General features: G+C 46.0%; 1 protein-coding gene across 2 annotated transcripts in view; it reads right to left on the reverse strand.

The window, feature by feature from the left end:
• The window catches only part of ZMYND11 (zinc finger MYND-type containing 11), a 785,443-nt gene that overhangs the window by 747,095 nt on the left and 13,103 nt on the right, over window positions 1-25,245 (reverse strand). For both annotated transcript variants that reach the window (XM_085631939.1, XM_085631940.1), the window contains exon 2: window positions 24,955-25,074. In XM_085631939.1, coding sequence (XP_085488065.1) covers window positions 24,955-25,027 — 73 coding nt within the window. In that variant the 5' untranslated portion in view covers window positions 25,028-25,074. The remainder of the gene's footprint in view (window positions 1-24,954; window positions 25,075-25,245) is intronic.

Here is a 25,245-nt window from a genome sequence, read left to right on the forward strand (position 1 = left end):
GCAGTGTCTCTGGCGAGCCTGACTACTTCTTCGAGATCTCCGTTGTGTTGAAACCACTGCCTGAGGAGGCACCACTAGAGAGCCCTCATATGCCAGCGTGCATGGTTGACCAACAGTATGCAAGAAGCGAACAGACCGAGCAGGTTCCAGTCTGAAAAAGTGGAATCCTAGCCTGGATGTCTTGAATCGTCTGTAGAGATGGGAAGGCACGACTCACAGAAGTTTCCAGTACTTCCCCTATGAACATGTTGCACTGAGAGGGCACCAGGTGAGATTTGGGTACATTTATCAAAAACCCCCAGTTGAACAACAGTTGTGCAATTGATGCAGCCCCATCTCTGGCGACTTCGCTTTGAGCAGCCAGTCATCCAGATAGGGGAAACAGGAACCCCCGACCACTGAGATGTGCTGCCACCACTGCCATCACCTTTGTGAGGACTCAAGGTGCGGAAGTAAGGCCAAATGGAAGGACCGCAAGCTGGTAGTGTTGAGACCCCACCGTAAAACATAGATACTTCCAATGCGACTTCAAGATGGGAATATGAAAATACGCATCCTGCAAAATCGATCGACACCATCCAGTCTGCCTTCTGCAGCGCAAGAAGAACCTGAGCCAGGGTCAACATCTTGAATTTCTCCTGCTTGAGGTAAAAATTCAAAATCGTGAGGTTGAGGATCAGCCTCAAGTGACCGTCCTATTTGGGAATCAAGAAGTGCCAGGAGTAGTTAACTGTCTCCCACCTGAAGAGAGAGACTCCCTCGAAAGGGAACCCACAGTGAAAGAAATACAACACGCTATTTATGATATACGCTAGGGCAGGGCCATGGAACCTAACAGGCTCCCAATTGAGTTTTTCAAGTCGGCTGCCACTAAGCTGACACCCCACCTCTGCCAGATCTATTTCGATAGTTACGAGAAAGATCTATTGCCAGGTGAGATCCAGTTAGCCACAATTGTGGTAATACACAAGCAGGGCAAACCAGCCAACGACTGCTAGGCATATAAACCTATTTCTCTCCTCACGGCAGAGACTAAAATACTTGCAAAATTATTGGCCAAGTGGCTCATCCCACTGATAACAGGGCTGATACACCTGGACCAGTCAGGCTTCATGCCTGGCCGGAACACTGGCCTGAATTTTATGACGCCTGCACGGGGTGCTGAGTAGGGACGACATGATAAGGGAAGATGTGGCCCTGCTGTTCCTCGATGCCAAAATCGCCTTTGACACCATTGAGTGGGCATATATGTTTGCCGTCATCCAAAGAATGAGCTTCGGGCCCAATTTCATAAAATGGATTCAATTATTATACACTAGCCCGACAGTACAAATCGTGGTGAACAGACACACATCAAGGCAATTTCAGCTGAGCAGGGAAACTCGGCAGGGGTGCCCCCTGTCGCCCCTAATTTTCACCTTGGTATTAGAACCATTGGCGATCTGGGTGAGGGAAGACCCTCTGATACGGGGACTCAAATAGACCGAGAATCATGAGGACAGAATTTCGCTCTATGCGGACGATGAAAACGAGTTACTTACCTGTAACTTCAGTTATCCAGTATTGGTGTCTTTCATAGATTCACATGCTTAGAATCATCCCCGCCAACGAGGTGGGAGTCTCGCGGTACAATAAAATATATATACATAATAGTCATAAAAAACATTACAGAATAGGCTAGTATAGACAGTAAAGTCATTACATTAGGCTATCTTAGTCCTTTTGTAAAAAGAACCAAATTTGGAACACAGCCAATCAGGCTGCAGCACCCTCTTAGAACACTCCACAGAGAGGCAAAACCTCAGATTTTCGTAGCACAAGTGACAATAAGTATGTATTAGCAATAAGGTAAGCCTCTTCGGGGAGGAGGGTGGGTCGCATGTGAATCTATGAAAGATACCAATACTGGATAACTGAAGTTACAGGTAAGTTACTCTTTTTATTTTCCAGTATTGAGGTATCTTTCATAGATTCACATGCTTAGAATCCGAATAGTTAGAAGGAGAATCCTTAGTTATATAACGGATGGTGGGTATCATAAGAAATACATAGATACCTCGTAATACCAATACAGTAATGCATAGCAATAAAATAGAAAAGAAACACAATGCATCTTGTATTAGTGAACATGTAAGGACATAATCACCTCTTTACAGAGGCTTACCTTATTTAAAGAGGTTTCGTAACACTGCTTGACAAACAGCTGATTCAGCCTCTGTTGCCAGATCCAGACAGTAATGCTGTGTAAAAGTGTGCACATTTTTCCAGGTCGTAGCACGTCAAATCTTCTCCTAAGGTACTCCGGCAAAAAGATTAGTAGATGAGGACACTGCCCTTGTGGAATGAGCCTTGGGTTTCATAGATAAAGGATGTCCAGCTTTAGAATGGCAGAATTGGATAGTAGATGCACTCCACCTTGCAATAGTGGATTTAGTCACAGCTGTTCCTGGCTTTTGACCACCATAAGAAATGAACAATTGATCCGACTTTCTGATGGACACAGTACGTGAAAGGTAGAATTTCAGACACCTTTTAACATCCAAGGTATGTAAAGTATTTTCAGCAGAGGAAAGAAAGAACGCAGTATAACATGCTCATTTAGATGGAATGTAGAGGGAACTTTGGATTAGTTCTGAGGAGGATATAATCGTTGGTGAATTTCAAATAAGGTTGTTTGATAGTGAAAGCCTGGATTTCACTGACTCTCCGAGCAGAGGATAGAGCCACTAGAAGTGCCGTTTTCCAAGAGAGGTATTTGAGTTCAGCTTTGTGAATAGGCTCAAATGGATGCTTCATGAGCTGTTGTAACACCAGATTAAGCCTCTATTCTGGAGGAGGAGCTCTGACGGGTAGAAAGGTTCTGAAAAGCCCCGTTAGAAATTGTTTGATCAAGCGATTAGAGCAAAGGGATGCAGCTCCTGCAGAACGTCTGTAGGTCGATATGGCCGCTAAATGTAACTTAACCGATGTAAACATAAGACCAGATCTAGACAGCGAAAGAAGATAAGGCAGAACTTTATCTGGAGAACATCGTAAAGGATGTAAATCCCTGTCACTGCACCAGGCACAGAATTGTTTCCATTTCAAAGCATAAGTCTTTAAAGTAGAAGGAGCTCTTCCGTAGCAAGGATATCTCTACAATCCTGAGGTAAATCTACTTCCTTGAATTCTGTGAATCCAGAAACCATGCATGAAGATGCAATTGGAGGACGAGGATGAAGAATTTGGCCCTTGCTCATTGATAACAGGGTCGGAACTGCAGGAAGGCGGTATGGTCTGCGTTTGGACAGTAGGAGAAGCTCCGTAAACCAATGCTGACGTGGCCACCGGGGAGCAATGAGAATCATGCAACATGGTTCTATCTTGAGCTTGCGTAGAAGTCTTGGGATCAACGGAAAGGGGGGAAATGCGTAAGCAAAGATCCCTGTCCATCTCATCATCAAGGCGTTCCCCCACGACCCCTTCTCCTGTTCCCAACTGGCAAAGAATGGGCACTTCTGATTGCTCTTGAAGGCAAAGAGATCCAGATTTGGTTTGCAACACATCCGAAATATGTGTTCCACGACTGATTGATCCAACTCCCATTCGTGACAGGACTTCGAAGTCCTGCTCAGAGTGTCTGCTAAAGTGTTGAATTCCCGGCAAATGTTCCACCTTGATCGTGATATTGTGAGACAGCAGCCATTCCCAAATAAACCAATGCTGACGTGGCCACCGGGGAGCAATGAGAATCATGCAACATGGTTCTATCTTGAGCTTGCGTAGAAGTCTTGGGATCAACGGAAAGGGGGGAAATGCGTAAGCAAAGATCCCTGTCCATCTCATCATCAAGGCGTTCCCCCACGACCCCTTCTCCTGTTCCCAACTGGCAAAGAATGGGCACTTCTGATTGCTCTTGAAGGCAAAGAGATCCAGATTTGGTTTGCAACACATCCGAAATATGTGTTCCACGACTGATTGATCCAACTCCCATTCGTGACAGGACTTCGAAGTCCTGCTCAGAGTGTCTGCTAAAGTGTTGAATTCCCAGCAAATGTTCCACCTTGATCGTGATATTGTGAGACAGCAGCCATTCCCAAATGCTTTGAGCTTCTTGAGACAGAATGTGTGAACGGGTACCTCCTTGCTTGTTTAAGTAGTGCATGCAAGTGGTGTTGTCGGTTCTGATAAGAACTGTTGACCCTTGAAGCCTTGGGAGAAATGACTGCAACGCCAGGAAAATGGCTCGAAGCTCCAAGAAATTGATATGCATTTTCGCCATCGCAGCGGACCACCTTCCTCTTATGCAAAGATCTTGAAGGTGTGCACCCCACCCTTCTAGGGAGGCATCTGTAGTTAGGATGAACTCCGGCACGGAAGGAAGAAAAGTGAGCCCGATTGAGAAATTCTTGGAGCGCAGCCACCAAAGCAGCGCTTCTCGCATAACTGGAGTTATTTTCACTAGGTCGTCGAACGACCCCGAGATCTGCAGCCACTGACAGTCTAGTTCCTCTTGGATCGGCCGCATCCTTAGACGGGTGTGAGGTACCAACAGAATTGCTGAGGATAGTATTCCCAGGAATGATTTGATGATTCTCACAGAAGCTAACCTCTTTCTTTGAAGTTCTGATGCTAGAGAAATCAGACATGATTGCCTTTCTTTAGACAAGACTGCCTTGTCCTGGGTATTATCCAACACTGCCCCTAGAAATTGAATTCTTTGAGAAGGACAAAGAACTGATTATTGAATGTTCAGGGACAGTCCCAGGGATTGAAATAGTTGAAGGCATGTGGACGTTGCTCAAGAAGCCTGCCGAAAGGAAGGAGCCTTTATTAGCCAATCGTCCAGATAAGGGAATAATTGTATGCCTTGAAGTCTGAGGTGAGCCGCCACCGGGGCCAGGAATTTCGTAAAGACTCTTGGGGCTGAACGTAGGCCGAAGGGGAGGACTTTGAATTGGAAATGAGCACCTGCCACAGTGAAATGAAGGAATTTCTGATGTTTGGGGTGAATGGAGATGTGGAAGTATGCATCCTGGAGATCCAATGTTGTCATGAAATCTGCATGGTTCAGAAGCTGAAGGATATCTTGAAGCGTGACCATGCAAAAAGATTTCTTTTGAAGATATTTGTTCAGCTTTCTTAAATCCATTCCCCAGACTTTTTCTTTATTAGAAAAAAGCGGGAATAAATCCCTTTCCCCACCTGAGAGCAAGGCACTCTTTCTATTGTTCCTTTCGAAAGCATGATTTTTGCTTCCTTCCTGAGAAGAGCAAGATGTGGAGGATGTTTCTTTAAATGTGGGTGAGGAGGAGGGATACTGATAAATTCCAGGGTATGCCCAATTTTGAGAATATCCAAGACCCACTTGGCTGTGGTTAATTTTTTCCAATTGTTGAGATGTCGGGATGCATTCGGAATCCTGTAAATAAGGTGTGGCAGAGCTGCTGCAGGTGCTAAAAAGTTGTCACTGTTTTCTAGCAGAATCTCTGGCTTGACACTGTCGTCTTCTATTCTGCTCTCTATAAGCGGCAGCTGGAGGGTTCCTGTAGGACTGCTGCTGTTGCTGCTGTTGCTAATTATATCTTCCCTGATTGCCTTGGTTTTGGTATCTTTGATAGCCACCACGAAAGGAATACGATCCTCTGCCGCTAGCTCCCCGAAAAGGAGCCTTCCTATATTGTAAGGGCCAAGGGCTCTGGCAGTGTCAGTATCTTATTTGATGTCTTGCAAAGCCTCATCTATATGTTTCTCAAATAACCTATCGCCATCGAATGGTATGTTCAAAATCTTTGTTTGGACCTCAGGACGAAAGGTGGTAGATTTCAACCATCCCTGACATATGAGGACTGTGGCTCCAGCAAGTTGACGAAAGCCCAAGGATGCTAGGTCCATAGAAATATCAATTATTTCTGATGCAGCCCTTTCTCCTTCAAGAAGAATTTTCTTTGCCTCCTGCTTCTTGTCATCAGGTAAGTAATCGAGATATGGAGAAATGTCCTACCATAGTTGGCGGTCATATCTCCCTAGAATCGCCAGAGAGTTTGTAGCACGAACTGAAGCACTCGCCATGGTGGTAAAACGCTTACCAATATTATCAAGGTGCCTCCCATCCTTATCCGGCGTTGCAGTCACAGGAATGGATGGATTCCGAGACTTACGTTGAGCCGCCTGTGAAATTACGGAATCTGGTCTAGGATGTCCGGACAGGCAAGCAGGAGCATTATCAGGTGCTTTGTACTTTTTATCAATTCTATGTAGAATAGCACAGACTGAAAATTGATTTTTATTATTTTAGTTCCTTCTTCCCAGATATGATCTATTATAGAGATAGAATGTACGGACTTCCTACTCTGGTCCTTAAAATCGTAAAGGAAACCCTCTGTTTGCTTCACAGATACAGGAAGATGAAACCGGTTTGCTGCCCTCTCCATAATTGCATGAAAACCTCCAATATCTTCAGGAGGGAAATCTACTACTGGAGGAACTGGTGAAGATGGCGTAGGAATCAAGTATTCATCCCATTCATCCACAGTCGTGGGCGAGTTTGGTAATTCCCCATCCTCAGCCACAGTATCGTCATCATCATCCTGGACTAAATGTTGCACAGGTAAAATATCCTAAGGTTCATTGATAGGGGCAGGAGGACCTGCAATCTGCAAAACAGGAGGTGTAGTAGGTTGTGTTGGAACAGGCGCTGCTGGTGGAAAGCGTGTATGATAATCCCTTAACAAAGCCAACATGTCCTGCATCAAGGCAATAGGCATTTGCACCATAGGTTCCTGCTGAAATGAAGTCTCTTGAGGACCTCGCAGAGACTCACAAGGCTCATAGTATTCTTCCTCATCGTCTTCATCCTGATATTTAATCCGGAGTTGAGAAGGGTTACGTTCTGGGCTAAAAAGTCCATCATCATCTGACTCCTCCAGATAGTGACTAGGAGGCAAGGGTGAAATATTAGAAACGTCCTGATAATAGTTTCTTGAAGATGGGAACGACGACGATAATTTTGATGTCAAACCTGGTGTAATCTGTAAAGATGTAGGTCTTTTATGCTTCAGCGTCGACGAGATGTACATAGACGGTGAGTCAGTACCAGCCAAAATAGCCATAACAGAAGCTACCGTCGACGTTATCATCATCGACGTCGTTGACGGAAAAACCATCGTCGACGATGTTGTCGTCGAAGCCGCTGCTGTCGTCGACGGTGGGCTCGTCGATGGGAGTTGTATCGTCGTCGACGGTGGAATCGTCGACGGGAGTAGTATCATCGGCGGCGGTGGACTCGTCGGCGGGAGTTGAATCGTCGTCGACGGCGGAAGCGTCGACGGCAGGTGCATAGTCGACGACGAGGTAGGCGTTGACGAGAAATGAGTAGTCGTCATCGTTGGTATCGTCGGCGGCGACGAAACAGGCAATGATATCATCGTCAACGACGGGATGTTCTTCATCGCTGACGAGGAAGCACTCACCGTCTGAGGAGATTTCGTCGTCGACTGTGCTTTTTTCGACGGCGATGGGATCCTGACAGACTCAGAATGAGTTTTCTGCTGTTTTGAGGCAGTTTTCACTGAAATCTTTCCTCTATCACCAAATTTCACCTCTGAAGAGAATGAAAGCTTCTCTTTTCTAGAGGAAGAGTGACCAGTCTCAGAGTGAGGCTTCCTCAAGGTCTTACTCTGTCGCTCAGGGGGATCATCAGATCTATCCCTCTTCTTGGTTAGAGGGGTGGACACCTGAGGACTAACGCTGCTATCATCTCCTGAAACGACATAAGATGTAGCTTTCTATTTCTCCAGCCAAACCAGCAATCTTTCTTCTCGGACTTTCAAAGTCTTAGCAGGAAAGGTTCTACAAATCCTGCAGTCTTTAACCTTGTGTGCTGGATAAAGACAGTAAATGCATTCCTTGTGGGGATCTTCAAAATGCAGTCTCTTCCTCCCACATGAAGAACAAGGCAAGAACAAGCTTTTCTTAGAAGAATCAGACATAGCTACTCACAAAGTTCAACCAAAGGTGAAGAAAAACTGAGCAGAGCCCAGGGAGACTCCCTGTCACACAAAGTGCCGTAGAAAATCTGAGGGTTTGCCTCTCTGTGGAGTGTTCTAAGAGGGTGCTGCAGCCTGATTGGCTGTGTTCCAAATTTGGTTCTTTTTACAGAAGGACTAAGATAGGCTAATATAGTGACTTTACTGCCCATACTAGCCTATTGTGTAATGTTTTTTGTGACTATTATGTATATATATTTCATTGTACCGCGAGACTCCCACCTCGTCGGCGGGGATGATTCTAAGCATGTGAATCTATGAAAGATACCCAATACTGGATAAATATTGTTATATATGACTTCCCCCCGCAACTACCATTCACAGCATCCTACACATTTTCCGTATTTTGGTCAACCACTCGGGGTACACAATAAATTGGTCAAAATTTCAGCTATTCACATTACACAGTTCTCGGCCACTCACACCTAGGGAATATGACATCCCTGTGACAACGGAGGGCTTCTGTTACCTAGGAGTGTACATAACCACGGATCCAGCCCGCTTTTATGAAACCTATCTGCTGGGGCCCCTGACACGCTTCCGCACCGGTGTAAAACACTGGCGTGGCCTACCATTGACTTTCCTGGGGTCCGCGGCTCCCTTCAAAATGTTAGCATTGCCCAGCTTCCTCTATTTTCTGCAAAACACTCTCTACAGGGTCCCAGATTCCTACTTCTCAAATGTAGATAGCGCCGTGTGTACCCTACTGTGGGACAGACGGACGGGCGCCGCGCATAGTAATGCAGAAATTAACAGCGGTGGAATCGCCTTACCTGACCACAAGTCTTATTATTTGGCATCCCAACTCGCGGTAGTCAACTGCTGGGACAATGGTTCTCGGGTCGACCCGAGTCTCCGCCCAGATTGGTGGCTTATGGGACAAGGAGGGTACCACAGAGCACTATACACGAACCCCAAGAAGCTGGGCCTTACCGGGCCCTCAGCCCGCACAATAGAAGTCTGGCACTTGGTTAATAAAAACTGGGCTGGCATAACAAAATCACACGTGCAACTCCACTCTGGGAACCCGAACAGTTCGGCCGATTGAGCACTTGCCCCGGGTTCGATAAATGGGATCTGATAGGCATATCATCAGTGGGGGACATGTGGAATACAAGAGGGTTGGCCACATTTGCAGAATTACAGAAGGAATATGACCTTGCACAATCCGAAACATTCAGATACCTACAAATCAGCTGTGCTCCCAAAACAGTGATACCAGAGGACGTCTCACTTCCTGAAGCATCCCCTCTGGAAGATAGACTAATACTAGACTCCATGACCAAGAAGGCCATATCCTTAACGTCCCAAAAAACTGATCAATAACCGGCCTGACTTGTTAACAGGCCTGCGGCAGCAATGGGGGGCGGACTTGGACGATTTAGAGGACGAAGATTGGCGAGACGCTTTGGCCTCCCCCAGGGTAATTAGCCATCCCCAAGAGACTGAGAATAGTTCAACTTAAAACTCTGCACCGCGTCTACCTAGCCGCGGGAGTACTAGTCAAGATGAGTAGGAGGGCCAACATCTATTGCCTTAGGAAATTCCAGCAGGAGGGAACTTTCTTTCACAGCATGTGGGAATGTCCAGTTGCCCAAACGTACTGGAAAGCAGTCACAGAGCAGAAGGAGGAGGCAGGGGGGAAAAACGAAATGCCTCACTGAACTTATGCCTTTTAAACATATGGGAGGCCACAGACCTAACCCAAACTGAGAAATCATGGGTTTCACTAGGATGAGCCCTTGTAAAGCGAAACATCGCACAAAAATGGGGCGTGGGGGAATCACCAACAATCACAGGATGGGTGGCTGATAAGGATAGAGCCATGATTTCGGAGAAAGATGTTAATAAAGACAGAGGATGCCCTAAAAAATGGGACCGTAAGTGGGCTGCCTGGAATATGTACAGGGGTGAAATATGTTTGTCCCCTACTAGGGGGAGATACCATGAGGGTAAATTATTTCTGGAGCAGTGCTTTAGGAACAATCTGTACCTCTACTGTACCTATATGTATACAACTGATGACATCTCTGGCTGTGCTTTTTATTGAGATGTTTAATAAAAAGTAAGGACAGAACTTCCTGCTGGAGAACCAGAAGGTGCTCTTCTAAGCACTAACCCTGTTGGGGAGGGAACTCCTGGAAGGGTAGGGCATACCCATTCTCTACGATGTTCAACACCCAGAGATCCGTAGTAACAGAAAATGGGCCAACCATCCATTCACGGGACAAGCATGCTCTAGGATGTTGGAGCTAGAGCTGCTTCCCTGCCGCACCAGTTGCAGGGGCAGAAGAGGAGGAGGAAGGAGACTTGCTATCGTGCTGCACCCTGCAGACGACCTTTGCCCTTTCCCAGTAAGATCTGCACAAGGGATTTGCCTGCTGTTGCTGCTGCTGCTGTCTGACACGAAAGGGCAAGTTCCTCCCTAAAGTCACGAAACGTGTGAGATTGTCCAAAGCCCTGGGCTGAGACTGAAGTCCTAAAGACCTTGCCGTGGCTCTACTGTCTTTAAAGCGTTGCAACGCCCAGTCCGCTTTGGCCCCAAACAGGCAGGATCTATCGAATGGCAGATCTATCAAGGTGGCTTGGACATCTGGAGAGAACCATGAACCCTGTAACCTGGTGTGCCTCCTGGTATCCACAGATAATCCCATCGCCCTGGCAACCTAATCAGCATGGTCCAGACCAGACTGTTTGACCTGGTGGGCCGCAGCTTAGGCATCCACCAGTACCTCCTAGAAATGAATGCCCTTGAACTTCCTTGGGCCGTTTTAGGAGCACCTCCCTGGCAGAGTCCATAAGGGCGTGGATGTAAAGACCCAAAAGGCATGTGCCATTTGTTGACTTGAGGGCCATACTGCCTGATGAGAACACCTTTTTCTCAGATTGCTTCATGCGTTTCGACTCCCTATCTGCAAGTGTTGATGGGAAGGAACCTGCAGAATGCCTCGAGGAGCACGAAGCTTAGGCGACCAAACTTTTCGGTGAAGGGTGAGTGGATAGGAAAGCAGGATCCTCCAGAGCCACCTTGTACCTCCTTGCCAAAGTCCTGGACACCACTGGAGCAGAGATCGGTTTCTGCCAGACATCAAGAATGGGCTCAGTCAAAGCCTCGTTAAAAGGGAGTAAAGTCTACAAGATAGAGGAAGGAGAATGGAGCACCTCTGTTAAGATGTTAGATTTTAATCCCTCTGCGGGAAGAGGCAATTCCAGCAGATCCACTGCCTTCCTGATCACGGCATGATAAGTGGTCACCTTGTGTGTTGGGAGACCTTTTAGAAATGAGAGCTTCCATTCAGGAGAGGCATCCAGGCCACCAGCCTCCTGCAAACCTTCAAAATCCTGATCAGGACCCACAAACTCCCCTTCCTCAGCCTCTCCATGCTCTTACTGGTATTCTTCCTCTTCAAATAGTCTCTGTTACTCTCTCTGAGACCTCATCCTTGGAACAGATGTAGATGGGGCCAGACGCAACACCGGTGACTTTGGGATCGGCTTAGAAGGGAGGTCTACCAGAATAGTAGTCGATGCCGGTCGAGTCGGTGCCAGTTCAAAACCAGACTGCACCGGGGAAGATCCATCCAGTGGCACCCACCCCTCCAGAGATTGCACCGGGGTCGATATTCTGAGCGTCGAAAGAGGTCAGTTCCCTGGAGTCATTGGCATAAAAGGGATAAGATGTGCCTGAGGGAAATGAGGTGACAAACCTCCCATGGAAAATGCCAGCGGACCCATGGGTCAAACAAGCACACCAGTAGGGTTTGCCACTCTGGCAAACAAACCAAACATAGCATTTAAAAAATGCGACAGATCCATTCCTGGAGTCGGGAAGGCAGGATACACCGGATCCGGCACTGCAGGTCCCGAAGCCTCTTGAGGAGGCAGCACATTTGGTTCTAGCTGCAGCGCCGGAGACCCTGAAGCCAGAGGTGGAGTGATCAGCTTTGGCAACTGTGGAGACGTTGATTCTCTCAAGGCTGGGGGATTCACCGCTCCCGGAGCTGGAGATAGGCCAGAGTCACCTCAAGAGATGGAGAGATCTCATCTTTCTGATGATGCCTGGGAACCGGTGCACCAACTTTAGCGTCCTATCCGACGAACGACGCTGAGACCCATGGTGTCACTTTTTCTTGTGCTTCTTCGATGACCTCGAAGTACGCGGAGTCGTCGTCTTGGAAAGGGACCTCGATCTTCTTCGACCCCTGTTTTGCTTCTTGGCCTTGGCCATGAATAATTTGGCATCCTTCTCCTTCAACGCTTTGGGATTCATGCACCTGCACAAAAAACACTCTTTGAAGTTGTGGTCCCACGAGAGACACCATAGACAGGCTTCAGTGATAGACATCTGTCCCCCACATTCCCTTCATGGCTTCAAACCGAGATTTTCTCTTAGTAGCCATACTTGATGCCTCAATGTCACGACGACTCGCAACAAAGAAACTCCTAGAAATGGAAAGCCCTGGGAAAAACTGTTACGTGTCGATGGCACGGAAAAAAAGAAACTGACATCAGCATGCCAACGGGGTCTTCTTATGGCTCCGATGACATTACGCGGAGTCATGTGCAGAGCCGTTACATCGGGACGTCCTCGTTGTTGTGGGAGAGCAGAGAAGAAAAGTTTCTGTGGAATGTTGCACATGGGGGTAATTCAAAAGGTGAGGAATCCACAGGCAAATGTATCCATCAGAATGAGTAGGTTAACTCCCTGGTGATCAGCAGCTTTACTACAGTGTTCTAATGAGCAACTGGAGTGCTAACATTCTGATTTTATTACAAAAGTGTGTGCCATATCTGAGCACCATTTTGATAGAATTGAAGGGAAAAACTGAAAGCACTTTGTACTGAGGATACTGCAGTAAATGAGAAAATTAGGTAGCTTCATGAACATGTCTCCCAAAATGGCCACCAGAGAAACAAAAGAGTACAAATGTAGCGTAAGTATCACCCAAATTTAGCCCAAGGATAGCCAAATGAGAGCAGTGTGCGAAACACTTAATTGTTTTGTTTTTTGCAGCTTTATATAGCGCAGACTTGACCTGAAAGTATTGGAGTGCTTTACATGAGCATCAGTTACATTACACAATGACACATTCATTATGGTTTTAGGCTTGGGGAGATTACATGATTTGTCCAGAACCACAGGATTTTGAGGTGACGCCAAATCTCAAACCTGGTTTCCCAGTTGCAAGGTCGGCAGCTCTGGCCATAATGCCACTTTCTGTCCCCTAAATGTAACATACAATCTAGTGATCAGCTGAAAAATAAAATAAAATCAAGATAGCAAATAATTTAAAAGTGCTTTGTCGCTATTTGAGAACTAAGAAAATATGTCTTCATTTTAGTTTTTTGGAGCACTAACAATACTTTCTATGTGACTAAGACCCTCTTGTTTTTATAATTTCTAATGAAAATGCTTTAGGTATTGCAGTTTTGATTACATCAAGGTAACATCAGGCATTCCACACTTTTGTAATAAATATATAATGTTAGCTATCTAGTTGTTCATTAGAATACTGTGGGGAGGCAGAGGTCAGGGGCACAGACTTGGATAATTGAGGGCAGGGAGAAGGGTGCAGAGGCAACAAGCTGACCACACTGGGCTGACGGGCAGGGCAGTGGCAGCACAATGGACCATGGAGGACAGGGGAAAGGAGGCAGAGGCATCAAATCAACCTTGCAGGACAGGCAAGAAAGGCTGTAGCAATATGACAGACCATTGAGGCAAGAGAAGCAGTGGCAGTAAAACCATACATGCCAACAGCCCTGATTCAGACAGGAGACTCTCAATGTTTGTAAGTCCAAAAGGGCTTTAATTTGTCTTGAGCCTAAAATTGCCTCTTTTTCAATGTAAGTCAATGGGGAAAATCAATCCCTCAGGATTATTTTCCAAAATCTCCATCTTGTCAAGTTCAAAATGTTGGAAAGTATGGTATATTGGATCACAGAGGTCAGCAGGAATGGGGTAGGGACATGGACTTGGACAACAGAGGGCAGGAGGGAGATGGGCAGGGGCACCAAACTGAACTTACAGGGCAGGCATCAGGAGTTGCAGCAGCATAATACACCATACAGGACAAACAGAACGGCAGTGCAGCACAATGGACCATGGAAAGCAATAGGGAAGGGACATGGCAATGCACATGGACAACGGAGAGCAGAGGGGAAAGAGGCAAGGTCAGCAAGCTGAGCATACCTGACAGACAGGAGGGACAGTTTCAGCATAACGGCCCATGAACGACAGGAGGTAGGTGGCAAGGCACTATGACAAACCAGACAAGGCAGGAGGAAGGAAATAGGGGCATGCACATGAAAAACAGAGGGCAGGGGGCTAGAGGGCAGGGCAGAAGCAGCAAGCCGACTATACAGAGTAGGTGGTAGAGCATGTGGCAGCACAGAAGACCGTGCATGGTAAGCGGCAGGATTAGTGGCAGCACATTGTCCATAGTGGGCAAGAGGGAGGGGGCAGGGGCATGCACAAAGGACCACGGAGGACAGAAGGGAGGGGTAGGGGCTAGACACAGACAAGAGAGGGCAGGGGAAGAGGCTTCACAACAGATCAAGCAGGGCAGACAGAAGAAGCAGTTGGAGCACAACAGAGCATGGTGGATATAAGGGAGTGGCAACAAAATGGACCATGGAGGATAGGAGGGAGGAGATGGGCACTCGGACAGGAAGGGTGAAGGTGGCAGGCGTAGGCCCCGTGCCATCTGATTATGCTAGGGAGGCAGGAGGGCCAGTCCCAGTTCAACAGAACACTCAGAGTAGATAGGATGTGTAGTGGCAGGTCCATGGAACATGGTGGCCATAAATAAAGGAGCAGGGCCATGCACACACACATCGGAGGGCAGGGGTAAAGAGGGTTGGGACAGCAAGTTAAGCACAGAGGCTAAGCAGGAGGTCAATGATGGAGCATAGAATTGGGCAATGGAGGGTAGAAGGAGTGGGCAGGAACATCAAGCTAAATGGAGGGCAGTGGCAGCACATTGGACCATGGAGGGCAGGAGGGAGGGGACTGGTGAATGGACTTGGACAACAGAGATTAGGGAGGAGGTGGATGGGACAGCAAGATACCTGTTTAGGACAGCCGGGAAGGGCAGTGCAATGGCCACACAGGGCTATAATGAGGGAGAGGGGGCATGGACTTGGACAATGGATGGCAAGGAGGAGGGGAGCAGGAGCAGCAATCTTGACTTTCTGCAACAAAATGTCATGCCAGGCGCTGCATCTTACCCCCCCCCCCCCTCCCACCATGCATTGGTATGGGCATCTTACTTAACATTTTTAAAAAACTAGAAGTTCCCTATAAAACCAAAAGTTGCAGGGACGTTATAGCTAGGTTCAGATTTTACACGCACAAAACCATAGAAATTCAGGTTTTTTTTTTAGTTATTTCAATTAATCATAACTTGTGCCTTTTGGTAACTATAGCTTGCACCTTTGCCATGCAGTGCTAATTACCCCAGATATTACATCACTCATGACATCTTCTATGACATTATTGATAATATCACTGTAATATTTGTAGTAAAATTAGTGATGAGAACTGCATGGCGAGGGCGCGAGTTATAGTTACTTGAAATAACTATAAGAGCTGAATTTCTATGGTTTCTTGTATGTAAAATCTGAAACTAACTATAACGTCTCTGTAACCTTTGTTTTATTATATAGATAGCCAGTAGGTAGTTTATAGTTTGGATCATGCTTCCATAGGTTTTTTGTTTTGCCAATATCTTCGGCGCCGTTTGACGAATCTTGATGAAATTGACCAAACAAATACGGCATTCAATTCAGTTGGTGTCTGTAAAGTTTTGGGGTGATCCATGAAGCATGGGCCCAGAAAAAGAGGCGGTCCCAAAACATGTTTTCCCCACTGTAATTCTCATAGGGGTTTTGAACACAATTACAGCCTGAACCGCTGAACGGAATTACACAAAATTTGAAAGGTTGATCTTGGTCCAGGGAAGTGCCTTTTGCTAGTTTGGTGTAAATCCGTTTAGTAGTTTTAGAGATATTAACCGAAATCCAGATTTGTATATCTAGGAACACGGATCCTCCGTGGATCTGATGGTCCCCGTGCTGTAATCTGATAAGTTGCCAACACTTCAACCAGAAAGTGTTGGCAGCCATCTTTGGACTCAGCTTTAGCTGAGTGCCACAATGTTAAAAATATAGAAAAGGAGGCTGGGTAGGTATACCCGGACCCCCTAGATGTGGTGGTAGGGTCCATTGGGGTTTAAAACATGTTGTTTTCAATTTTGCCACGAAATCATGGGTGGATCTGCGGATTCACAGCAAAATTGGGTAAAAAATACAAACAAGGTCTCCTGCACTTGTTTTGAAATGAGCCCCCAGGTGAATCACGTCGAGGAGGCATTTTTTTTTAAAAAGAGCGGGGCGCATGGGGCCCCCCTCCTAAGGCTCTTAGAGCTCCGGGGACCTCCACCTCCCTGGGGCTTTAGTTTTGATTATGAAGTGGGGCCGCAAGGAACCCCCTCCTAGGCTTATTCAAGCCCCAGGGACCACCACCTCTGTGGGCAAAATATAAATGGAATGGGGGGCACGCACCCCTGGACCCCGAGAACCACTACCCCGCGACCAAATCTCTTATAAACTGGGAGGTGGCTGCGGGTCCGCCGTCCCAGGCCATATTCAGCCCCATGGACCATCACCTCCCTGGGGGCCGGCCTATGCAGATCAAAGAAGGGGGCCACTCAGCCACCCTCCTGGAGCCAATAATGGTTCTGGGGACGGCGAGCCCCCCAGGGCCAGCTCCTTCTATGTCCCGGGATGCCCACCCCTGGGACATACCTGTTTGCTCCGACTTGGCAGGAGCTTTGATAGCTCCCGTCAAGTCAGAGCAAACACAAACTCCACTCTCAGCAAGCGGGAGCTGTGAAAACGATCTAGCTTGCTGAGAGCAGAGTTTCCATCTCTTTCTCTGTTCGCTGTCGAGTGGGCAGGGGAACAGACAAAAGGATTGCTCTCACAGACGGGGAGCTGCATGTTTAGCAGCTCTCGGTCTGCAAGAGCAATGCTGGCTCCTACAGGAGGTGGGGAGTCAGCTGAGACCGTGGGGTCCTTGAGGCTCCCCTGCAGTTCGGGGGAAAAAGAGGAGGAAGAGGCAAAATAAAGGTCAGAAACTAGCAGAAAGAGGTAGAATAAAGTCAGAGATAAGCAGAAAGAGGCAGAATAAAGGTCCGCAGCAAGCAGAAAGAGGCAGAATAAAGGTCAGCAGAGTAGTAAGAGGCAAAATAAGGGTGAGAAATGAGCAGAAGGAGCCAGTGAAGCTTCCTGTGGTGTGATATGGGTGCGGCATGGGAGGTTCAGTATGAGTCTTGCAGTGGTGTTCTGGATGGTCAGGGGTCTGTTGGTGTTGTTTGGAGATTCCGGTGTAGAGAGTGTTGCCGTAGTATAGCCTGCTGATGATGACTGCTTGCATGAAGGTCTGTCTGGTGTTCTAAGGTAACCATTTGATTTCTCGCAGCATTCGAAAGATGTGGAAGCAGGAGGTACACATTGCGTTGACTTGTGCCATCATGTTGAGCTTGTCATCTATTATGATCCCTACATTTTTTTGCGTAGTCTGTGGGTGTTGGTGTTGGTTATAGCTCCGACAGCCACCATGGGGACGTCCTGTTGCTTGTTGCCAAAGACCAGTACTTCCGTATTGTCGAAGTTGAGGTGCAGGCACTTGGTTTGCATCCAGTCTGCTACCATGGTCATGCAATTGAAGTTGGTTCTGTTGGTGGTTGTTTTGTCCATCAGGGAGAAGATACGTCGGGTTTCATCGGTGTAGGACATGACGATTATGTATTGCGACTGGATGATGTTGGCAAGTGGTGTCCATTGCCAAGATGATGAGGCTAGTGACTATGGGCCTTATTATGATGACAGTGGGACAGCCACCAACAGCCCATCGGTGGCGTTCCCACCACCATCGTGATACTGATCACCACCCACCACGTTAGGATGGCGGGCGGATGTTTGGAGGTTGGAGAGACAGACCTCCATGGATCCGACGGGCTCAAGGAGCCCGTCAGTCCGTCGGAGGGACTTGTATCCCTACAACAGTGGCGGTTCCTGCCAGGCACCGCCGTAGGGATTACAATGTCTTCACTCTGGCTGTTTCATGGTGGTTTACCTGCCATGAAAAGGATGGTGGAAAGGGACATTATCGGGCCTCCCTTCCTCCCTGGCCCTCTGACATGGCCCCTGGGGGTACCTATGGTATCCCCCAACATATCCCTGCACCATGTGGTGCCTACCACATCATGCAGGGATATGCACGGGGTGCAGATTTTGTACTGCAGCGTGTGCTGCTTCCCGCAGCACCCGCTACAATACAAAATATACACTTTCCGACCACCTTGAAGGTGGTCGCATTGTGATTCAGGGTGCGGGACCACTGACAGCTTGTCGGAGGTCTTGTTTCCCACCAGGATAGCGGTCGGACGCAAGTCAGACCGCCATCCTAATCAGGCCCTAGGTCTTGCAAACTTGTAATAGTCCAGCGCATTTTAATGTGAAATATGTCCCGGATTTTGGAGAGGACATGGAGGAAAATTAATATTAGTCGATGTATGATTATCAGCAGGATTATATTCTGTTTACCAGCAGGATTATATTCCTCATACTTCATTCAGGGCCATACATACCACCTAGACAATACACACAACCTAATGTAGTTCAAGTGCCTTTTGCATTTTTATCTACACTGCTACAGATGATGGAAACTTTCTAAAAGATATTGCTACAAAAACTGGCTAATAATCCACCTCCACTGCCTAATCCTTTACCAACTGCTCCACCTCGACAACAGTCACCACTAACTCCTCCTCCACTCCCAAGAGAACCATCCCCCAGAGCTGTTCAAAAACAATTTGTCCGGTCCCACCAGCATCTGAAGACACAGATGTTGATGAATCCAATTACTCTATATATTCCAATATGGATGAAGAGAAGGGTGAACATCCACAAAATGATGGAGGACAAGATAATGTTTTTGGGGATGCATTGATTCCAAGGGAAATGGATGAAGTGCCTATGCCACAAGACTCAACAGATGATATTGCAAGTTTTCATTCACTAATGGAATCAGCTGAAAAAAGTTTAACCGACCAATGAAGTCTATGGATCAACAATGTTTTCTTTACAATTCCAAGGAGCACAAATGAAAGTCTGTAAGATATACATCAATTTTGGATTTTCTCTGGTCCTTAATGTTAATGAAAACTCTGGCTCCAGTACCAGGCGTGATACCTCATCTGGAGAAGTACAGAGTCCTGGAATGTGCTCCAGCTTGCCTCACTGGACATACTAAACCAGATTCAGTAATCTCTCCAGTGACTCGAAGAAGATCCAAAAATCCAATCACACCATCCTCGGGTCGACCAGACAGGGATTGTAGGCATATAGATAACTTGAGTAAAATAATTGTTTTCTATGGCAGTGACTTCTATCAAGATAGCCAATGCTCTGGCAATTCTAGGGTGTAATGATTGGCAGATTTGGCATGATATTGCACCATTGCGTGAGCTCATCCTGGAGAATAAAAAGGAGACAGCAAGAGCTATCCTTACCTCTTCTTTGATTATTGACACAGCAATGGATGCCTCCAATACACGTGTTCCTCAACTTGCAGGAGGTTTGGTGTTAAGAACACAAGACTTACAGGAGCAGCTGATGAGATATTGTTATGAGCACATCTGCTTCTTAAGTTTCAAACAAATAATGATTTGAGTGCCGATAGTGGCTCTGAAGCATCAGAGTGAATGCTAGAAGGCCACAGATGTAGCAGACACTTCATGAAGATTGATTATGTCTGTGTGAGATTCCTCAGTGTGTGATGTACCTTTTGATTTAATTTCCGTGTACTTCATGCATGAAACCCAGAGCCCCAGAGATAGCCCCTGTCTATAATATCCTATGTCGAGAATGATTGTATACTATCATGACACTGTCAGACTTAACCTCTTTTAATTGTTAGATAACAAGCTGTATGTGAATCAGATCACTTGCTCTGTATGTTTTCCTTTTTTCTGAAAAATCAATAAAAAACAGTTTTAAAAAAAAAGACAAGGCTGGCTAAAGTCCACAGCCTTCCGTCCTGAGGTGCATTCTAATTTTAGACACTGCCTTTGATGGCCTTACCCTTTTCGGTAAGCATGTAGATTAGGCTCTTCAGGGTTTTAAAACAGATACTGACAACGCTAAGGCTTTAGGTATTCTACAGTAATACATATTTGGATCTTCTAATTTTTGTAGCTTACAAAGAACTCAAAATATCAAAGGAGGATTCAACCAATATGGAAGGCATTGTTCATATTACCCTCAAAGGCAATCCGGATATGATCAAGGCTATTCCTACAATCTTAGTCAAAGACAGCCTTATGAAAGCTAGTCAGGAATAAAGAGAAGAGGCACTCAATTACACACCAATGGCAACCAGAAGAGATGTTGACTCATTTTTGGATGCTCAAGCTATAAGGAGTCCTCCTGATGATGCAAGGAGGAGATTTTATAACCTTGGAACTTCAGAATGCATATATTCACAGACCAATTCATCAAAAACACAGAAAATATCTCTGATTCTTGGTAGTGGGACAATATTATCAGTTCAAGGTGCTCCCTTTTGGACTGAAATTAGCACCTTGAATTTTCACACAATGTCTTGCTCCAGTAGCTGCCTTCGTAAGTCGAGAAGGACATGAGGTGTACCCATACCTCGATGACTGTCTCGTCAAATTACCATCAGAGGAAGAAGCAAACAGTTTTACAGCAGTATGCTCCAATCATTTCCTGAAATTTGGCCTCACTTTGAACAGTAAAAAATAATATGTGGAACCCCAGATAAAAAAACAGTTCCTGGGTGCATTACTGACACACAGTTGGGAAAGGCATTTCCATAACAGGAAAGGGTGAAAAAGTTGCAGACTTTGTTAAGGAATATCTCAACAAAATATTCAGTCACAGTGACACAATACAAATGCCTGTTGGGCCTAACAGCATCATGATGGGCCTTGTCCTATTTTTCAGACTTCACTTGAGGCCTGTCCAGCAAGAGCTGGACTCGCAAAGGAAGCAGGTCGCAGGATCATGGGAAGATACAGTCCAGGCCACAAGGTGGCTGAAGCAGGCATTGTTGTGGTGGATGCTTCCAGCAAGTCTGAATTGTGGACTTTCTTTTCTACCTATATCAGACAGGAAACTTACAATGGATGCATCCATGGATGAATGCAGAGCTCACTTGCAGGAACTCTCAACCAGAGTTCTATGGCCAGATTCGGAGAAGACAATTCCCTTCAATGTTTTGGAACGCTGTGCCGTTCATTTATCCCTACAAGTGTTCCTTCCCAGACTAGTCGGTCAACCAGTCCTAGTCGGAATGGACATCACAACATTTATGTTCTACATAACCAAACAGGGAGGAGCACGGTCCTGATCCCTTGCAAAAGAGGCTCAGCTACTGTGGAATTGGACAATTGCTCACAAGGTCGACATAACTGTGGAACACCTACCAGGCTGCCAGAACAATCAGGTGGATGTCCTCAGTCAGCAGCTTTCAGGTTGTCACGAGTCGGATTTAGACCACCACCAGGTGAATTACATATTCAATCAGTGGGGTCATCCTGTGATCGATCTTTTTCCGACTCTGAGCAACAGCAAATGCCCGTGCTTCAAATGTAGATTTTTGGAAAAACAAAACAGGAGTAAACCCGTTAACCCAGTTGAGACCGGGCAAATATGGTAACAGAAGAACAATGTCTCAACTGGTCAATCATGTAAAAAGGACCATTTAAAACAAAATTAAATTACAGTAACCATAACAACCCTGTGAACACCGTCGACTCCACAACGTTATTTGCGGCTTTGAAAAGGGTCATGCCCTAATCATGAAAATAATGTTGCAATGATCAATGTTTTGTAAATATTGTGCCTGATTCTTATTGTTCATTTATTTTGCGCCGCCTCACGTTGCTCCTGCACCTTTGTGTCACTGCGCCGTTTTCACTCAACACTTCACTCCCAGTGTTCACAGGGTTGTTATGGTTACTGTAATTTAATTTTGATTTTGTACTTCTATCTACAAATAACAACCTTTAATCTCTTCTTGGTCTCCCTTGTCCTGTTTGTTATGATTAATTTCAATTTTCTAATGGTCCTTTTTACATGATTGACCAGTTGAGACATTGTTCTTCTGTTATCAAATGTAGATTTTGGCATCAAGGGATGCTGGCAATGCCCTTTCGATCAGTTGGTCCAAAATCTTTGCTTATGCTTTTCCTCCATTTCTTCTGATCCCAGGGTGTTGGGGAAGGTGAAGATAGATCATTGCATTCTGATCCTCATTGCTCTGGCGTGCCCATGCCAATATTGGTAGAGTAATCTACTTCAGTCATCAGCACGCCCTGCCATTCACCTGAAAATGCATCCCAAGAACCTTTACAGACATCATGGAGAGATGCTCCATCACGAAGTCGCTGAACTTGACAGCATGGTCCCTGATCACTTAGAGTTTGGCCATTTAAATCTACCACCAGACTGTAGAAATATTCTATTGTAGTCACTAGCTCCAGCAACTATAAAGACTTAAAACGCTAAGTGGATGTGTTTTGTGTCTGCTCCAGGAATAAAGATCATCATCCACTTTGAATAAAACCCTATCACACCCTTCCTTATTTGTTGAATCTAGCGAGGAGTGGACTGAAGTATTATTTATTCAGGGTCCATCTGGCTGCAATTCAAAGATTTAGGAGATCTGAGCAATCAGCATCTTCTCTGTTCTCCCAACAGTGAAAGGGCATTTACCCCTCTTTGACACACTCCGGTTCCATGGTAACTCGTTACTACTGTCCTCAGACAGTTGATGTTACCCACTTTTGTGCCAATATATAAGGGGATTTAAAATTCGTCTCTTGGAATACAACACTTCCCCTGGCTCTCACATCTTCTAGGAGGGTGGGAAAGGTCCAATCATTCACCATTAGGGAACTCATTCATGAAGGACAAGGTAATCTTCATAACCAACCCTTAATTCATACTTAAGGTTCCTACTGACTTTCACATAAATGAACCTGTCAATCTTAGATTTTTCTTTCTAAATCTATTTACGACAGCAGAAAGATCATTGCATTCATTGGATTTGCGTAGATGTCTCATAGACAAGACAATTAGGTCACGCCCTGTCCAAACAGGGAATAGCTGGTTGTCTCTTGGCCTGCATTCCACCAGGAGCATGGCCTCAACTGAGGCACTCTGTGCTGGTGTGCCCTTGAAGGATATTTGCCATGCAGTTAACCCGAAAAGCAGGCACATGTTCACAAGACATTACTGTCTCAAAGTGGACATAGAGGCTGATGCTGCAATGGGACAGGCAGTTCTGAGTTCTGGGTTTATACCCAATATTTTGATCTCAGGGATTCTGGGTATGAAAGTATAGTGCTATCTATGCATGCCACAACTCCTTTGACTCCACTGGATATCTACTATTCCCAGATGTGAGATACTATTTCTATTAGTAGAAGTGTGGGAATCCTGGATGGTAGGGCTCCCATCATGGGAGGCAATTTTTAGTGTTCACCACTATTCAAATAACGTGCATGAATGTTCTTCACCAGGATTTGACATTGGCAGTGTTTTATGAGTAAGAACAGCATGTACGGTGTAGGTATGTCATGCCTACTTAGATTGTACCAGCTCCCTACACATGAAAAATGTGTGGCAATGATGACAGATCCTGAAAACTAAGGAACAAAAACAACAGATACATAACTTTTCAAATGTTTATGATAATCTACAATTCTCAACATATGAATAAATTTTTTGAGCGTTCATCTCCACAGTTGCATTGCCACTCACACTTGCAGTCTTATTCTCACCGTGATACGTACGATAGCTGGGTGGTAAGTACAGGGGACCAAGGCACTAGACCACCATGTATAGAGCTTGTAAATTCCCATCTTATAGACTTAAAGAAAGTAAATGATCTCTTGCACATGATATGGCTCACCTCCCTTAGGATGCAGATTGGGAAGTAGCAACTTATGTATTCCCCAAGGGGACCAGAAATGCAAGTGTTGGGTAGATTGCTGAAAGACCCTGTATCTCCAATCTGTTTTCTTTGTTTTTTAAACCAAAAATAATCCCTCGTTTCGAGGGGGGGCATTTCAGGGCCAAAAGGGTGGCACGTAAGGGGCTAATATCTTGATCCTTTCCCCAAGTTAGCTGGAATTCAGATGGTGGAAAATGTTAGAGCAAGGCATGCCTTGTACCTTGAAGCTCAGACCTCTAATTCTTTTTTTTGTTGCTCAAGCCAAAGAGATATCTTCTGTCCAGGAGGTATTTCAGCTCCCTGTGGTTGGCAGGCTGGTAGGGGAAAGTACACACCGGTCCTCTTCTATCAAAGGTGCAGCTTCCCAAAGGATCCAGTCTCAGGCCCAGTGGATGAACTGCATCCCCTGTGGAGCCCCGTTTTTGGAAGGAAACCACTCCCTCCTAAAAGGTTTTCTGCTCAGTGATCATGGTTCAAGTGTAATTGGGTAGGGCATCATTATGATGGAGACATCCCTAGATGCTGAACCCTCCACACATGCCAATTGAACATGCCCAGACATGTCTGACCAACACCCCTACTTCTGATTCTCTTACTGAAACACCACCTTTTACACCTCAATGGTTAGTTCACGCACCAACTGCTACCACTGCTGTACACCACCCAGATCAAGTAAAGACAGGTTTAAGATCTTCTCAGCATGTGTTGGAGAGGCGGCATGGTCCTCAGAACAACAGACCACCCCTGAGTAATCGAGGGCAGTTGGTATCCTGATGATTCCAAGAGGGTCAGAGACAATTAACTAACAAAAGAAACAAAAAGGGGACTGTGTGCATAAGACTTGTCACCTGTTTTCACCCCATAGAATCCACCTACCAGTATAATCCAGGAGTTGGTCCTGTGCTGAGTTGTGATGGAGAGGTATCAGGCTAACAATAGTGTCCTGCATTGCTGTTTTGTTCGCTTTTCGCTGTTACTTCATCCGCAAGTCTCTTCCTAGGAAGAAACACATTATGAGCACTAATGTTAAAATGCCACCCCATTCCCAACCCCTTTTTGAACCACCCATCTGTTGGAGAAGCACAGGGATATACATTGTCAGCATGCCAGAAAGAGTAGGAAATAAGGCAGTGATACTAGTAGATTCACACTGGATCCTGATTCCAG

The sequence above is a fragment of the Triturus cristatus genome, chromosome 10 (assembly GCF_964204655.1).
Source record: "Triturus cristatus chromosome 10, aTriCri1.1, whole genome shotgun sequence".
Lineage (NCBI taxonomy): Eukaryota > Metazoa > Chordata > Amphibia > Caudata > Salamandridae > Triturus > Triturus cristatus.